Genomic DNA, 4,544 nt, shown 5'->3' with positions numbered 1-4,544 from the left:
TACCCGCCCTCGGCACATCAGTTTTGGTGTCAGAACCTGACACTAAGGCTAATTTAATGGAAAATGTCCGAGCGGAGAACTTGAAATTCGTGTTTATCGCAACGACACGCAACGGAGGCATTTTCGCCTCGGGCAAACGGGAACAAAGTATAGGCCATATAGGACCGGCTCATATGGTTCATATTTTAGCTGACATATCTATTTATATGCAAATGCCGCGGCGGAAGTCCCTCTGTCACCTGGACTTGGCCTACTCATCCTGCGTGCGTGCCAAAGTCGAAGTCGGGGAATTTTCCTTTGTTGTTTTCGCATTCCCGGAAACTATAAATCACGGCACCTATGATAAAGGCGAGAGGGGTAAAAACTAATAAATCTAGGGCCAATTAATTGACTTAACTGCTGCTGGCGAAGGCAGAGACCAAAGATGAAGCAGCGTTAGAGGCACAGACTGCAAAAGGGTCGCAATTTATGGCCACACCATCAACTTGAACCCGCACATAATAAATCATAACATTTTACAGATAATAGAAAACCTCACACATGTCCAAACAATCGGAATCCCCAAGCCGTTTCACCCCGAAAATTCCTTTGCCCGGCGGCTACAAAATTTTAATAAACCGCAAACGAGTAGTGGGAATAAAAATTGTTTCACATAATTTATGCCGCCTTGGAGGAAAACTAAGCACGAGGAAACACGGGGGCGGACCCAAGGAACAGCAGGATGTTTCCCAGGATTCGTATCCGCCGGCGCCCCTTCGATCAAATCTAACTTTGCTCCATCTAGTTGGCATGGGTTTTGTAGTAAAGCCTTGATCTGGCATCTCAGCTCGTTAGAACTTCAGTAGTAACTTGGTGTAGCTCACAAACAGTTCGCATCCAAAACTCACAGTAAAATTGGTAGTGGTAATTTCAGTTATCTTTCAAAATATCCAGTGAAAAAAAGATTTGCTTTTATAAAATAACGACGACAAGAGGTGAGTGAAATGGAAACAAAACGTGTACATATTTGGAAAAAAATTCGGATAAATGTTTTAGGCCGGAACCGAATGAGACATTATTTGTGGTATTTTTTTTAACGACTACAGCGCTTTTCGTTTTTAAGTTGCTTATAAATATTCTTGCTCGTCGACTTCGTTGAATTGGCATCGTTCCTTATCAAGTCAATATTATCGGTGGTCCTTCTTATTTCGTAGTGTGCCTTGACCTATTTGTCACTTGTGACTTGGTGTATTGAAACACATTTAAATTTCTGTGTAAAAATTTTGTAGTCCAAAAAGGGCAGTTATAAGAAAGTGAAACCTTTAGCTCCTAAATTTCAATAAATTTAAATTTCAAGTAAACAATTTTAAGGCAAGGATATACTACTCGCGCAGTAAGTCAATGTCGAATGCGAGGTTGTGGGGCGTGTTGCACAAAAGTGTTGCAAGTCGGAACGGAAACTCGCCGGCCACGCCCATTTTGGCGGCCCGCGTGTTTGTCTAGATGTCGGATGGCTGTGGCCGGGCCCTCCTATCTGGCTTTAAACTAATGCCGGGGGCAGCCCGTCGACAGGAGACCACCTAGCCACGCCCCACGCCTTGTAATGACGTCATTTACATGCTGCACTACACTCGGCTACAAGCAACGGGCAATTACATAAATCATAGTGCGCGGGGGCTTGAAGGAGGAAAGATCTCCGGAGTTAATCCGGAGAGGCACTCTAGATTCTTTCGTAAATAAATTACATGTCCTGATTGATCAACTTTTTGGCCCGATGACAACCATAAAGGGGCAGCAGACACACGGGGGCACTGTCATTGTGGCCGAAAATGTCGAGGCAGCCGCTCGTAAACATAAATCCAAGTGACGCTAATTGTTTGTTGCAATTACTGCTGCAGTTGTTGCCACCGTTCAGTTACGTGTGCAGCCAGAGGGGTCAGCAAGTGGGGTCAAGTGGGGCAGGAGCCCCTTCTGTTTGCATGCAAATTTTGTTGCATCTGCAGTTGCTGCTGTTGCCTCTTGCTGCTGCTGCAACGGCAAACAATTACTCAAACATTGTTGCAACTGCAACTGCTGCTGCTGCTGCTGATGTTGCTGTCGTGCATCTCGTTGTGCGTGCTAAATGGCAACTACTCTGCCGGCTAATGATAATCACTCGACGCCCTCGGCTCCTGTCGATCCTTACTTAGTTTCACCTGCTTCCCTTCGGCATTTATGGCCATTTTGCCATTTTGCCATTTTAGCACTTAATCAAAATGGTTTAACCTGATTCAATATGAAGAGCTCGGGAAAGAAAAGTATTTCTAGTTTAAAGATAAGCTCTGGAGAGCCTGCGAATAATGGCATTTAATATTCCACATAATTCCTCCTGTCCTCTCATATTTAACCACAAGATGAATTTGAAGTTTGCATGCAAAGCCAACAGCAGCAGCATAACTAGCCACAAATGAGGCATCTATAAAGGGGTCATACTGTGGTGGTTCGGGGAGTACATAAGCAAGGACCTCTGCAGACAGTCCAATGGCACAGCTGGTTATAAATTAGAATTTATGCATATCCATTACGATTCCAAATTAATATTTCAAATTAATATTTCGAGTTAACATTTTTGGGGCACAGAATTTCAACTGGGTCGACTAGAAGATTCTGGCGACCATTAATAAAAGAGATAATATTGAATGGATTATGGGTAACTCAGCTTTAAACTCGATTTATAAACGGAAAAAGATTTACTTTGAATAATTTCTTCACTAAAATGGGTTGACCAACTTAAATAAATTAAAGCTTGGTTACTGTACACCTTTTAAAGTAAAATAAATAGACTCACACAGTAATAAAAATGGAAAGCCTCTAGACCTTAGACCTTTGTGATCCGAACGCTTAGAGATAACTACAAAGTAATGCCGATTTTTCCAGATTAATTACATACCCTCCCATCTACTTGGGCTGACTAATTTGCACAACAAAACCATAAGAGACATGGAACTTTGCCCGACAATTAAATAAACAGTTCTTAATACCATACCCACTAGGTCTTGGGCAACAACCGACACTTCCACTTCCATGTGCCCCACACATGGTGACTAAACTGTCGGCTGTCGTGCGGCAGTTTGCAACTGTAAAGTGATATTAATTATGGGCTTTGTTGCAGTTGCAACCGCCTGTCGGCTGCAGTTCAGGTCTACGGACTTCTGGGTGGAGATGAGATGAGGCTCCACTTCTGGTTCCGTCCGGTTTCAGCTTCGGGCCAGGGTTACTCGTTCCTCGCTGATTAAGTGACACAACTCTGCGGCTTCTGGGGACGGCACTCGGTGCATCAGGCAGGACAAACTAATTTTATCGCAAATAATAGTGGACATCGCACACAACTAGGCAGTAAAGGGGAAGCCACAATTTAATCCTATATTAACCACTGGTTATTTTTTTTTATTTCTAAAATGTATGTTATGTATTAGATTTGGGGAAGTTTTCCTAACCTCTGGTTAAATTTTTTTTCACAATTTAATCCTTAACAGTTAAATATTTTTCTAATTTTTCTAATTTTTCATATGTTTCCTAAATCCTCCCAGGTTTCGTGAAAATTTCTATATTTTCCAGGTCTTCATACGAACCTATTTTTGATACTCTTAACGAATTTGACCCTCAAGATGACAGGCGAAGCAATGGAAAGCGAGAGCATGAGTGTGGGATCTTGGGCGACCAATGGATTTCTGAACTATATGCGTCAACTCCGTAAGCAAACTAACCCCATGAGTTGGATGGATTTCGCCGAGGAGAGTGCCAGGGGCTGGAAAAAAATGAGCCAGAAGGAGAAGAATAGCTACCGCGATATGGATAACGCCTGCGAGGACAATGCCATGTATGTTGATGGCGAGGACCCCCAGAGATCCAATGAGATGTGCAACCATCCCATGGGCAAGCAGCGCAGGTCCAGGAACTCCTGTGCCCCGCCGGAGAAGTCCTGTGCCAAGCCGATGAGGTCCTGTCCCAAGCCCAGGAAGTCCTGTGCCAAGCCAAGGAAGAAGTCGGCTTGTTCCAAGCCCAGGAGATCGGCTTGTGCGAAGCCCAGAAAGCCGGCTTGCCCCAAACGGCAAAATAGGTGTGGAGCCAGGCCAAAGTGCAGTAAGCCCGGTCCTGTGACCAATAATGGCTACCTCAACTTTGTGCGCTCCTTCCGCAAGAAGCACTGCGGCCTGAAGCCCCAGGAACTGATCTCGGAGGCCGCCAAGGCCTGGACCAAGCTCCCCGAGGAGAAGAAGGACCGCTACCGCCGCATGGTAATCTATTTTATAAGGTTCCCTTAATACAATTTTATATCTCTGCTTTTTCTGCAGGCCTGCAAGGTCACTCATAACGAACGCCACAAGCGCCGTCGCGTCTGCAAACGCTGTTAATATCCAAAGTGGGTGGAAGCGAGTCCCAATATCCATCAGAGTCCAAGTTCCGTACGCTTTACATATTCATGCAACTTTTCGGTCTATAAATTGTGGTTTTTGCATTCGAAAGTAAGAGCGTCGTCGTTTTCGAAATAAAGAAAAACATTTTGGCATATACAAAAATTAAAA

General features: G+C 44.2%; 1 protein-coding gene across 1 annotated transcript; it reads left to right on the top strand.

Annotated features, from left to right (window-relative positions):
• Positions 1 to 820: 820 nt before the first annotated feature.
• ProtB (Protamine B) lies at positions 821 to 4,544 on the top strand. The gene is made up of 3 exons (XM_017073304.4): positions 821 to 974; positions 3,549 to 4,256; positions 4,314 to 4,544. The coding sequence occupies exons 2-3, from the start codon at positions 3,627 to 3,629 to the stop codon at positions 4,371 to 4,373; spliced, it is 690 nt and encodes a 229-aa protein (XP_016928793.2). The 5' UTR covers positions 821 to 974; positions 3,549 to 3,626; the 3' UTR covers positions 4,374 to 4,544.

The sequence above is a fragment of the Drosophila suzukii genome, chromosome 2L, assembly GCF_043229965.1.
Source record: "Drosophila suzukii chromosome 2L, CBGP_Dsuzu_IsoJpt1.0, whole genome shotgun sequence".
NCBI classification, from domain to species: Eukaryota; Metazoa; Arthropoda; class Insecta; order Diptera; family Drosophilidae; genus Drosophila; species Drosophila suzukii.
Note: the sequence above shows the minus strand (reverse complement) of the source record. Positions and strands in the feature narration are given on the sequence as shown.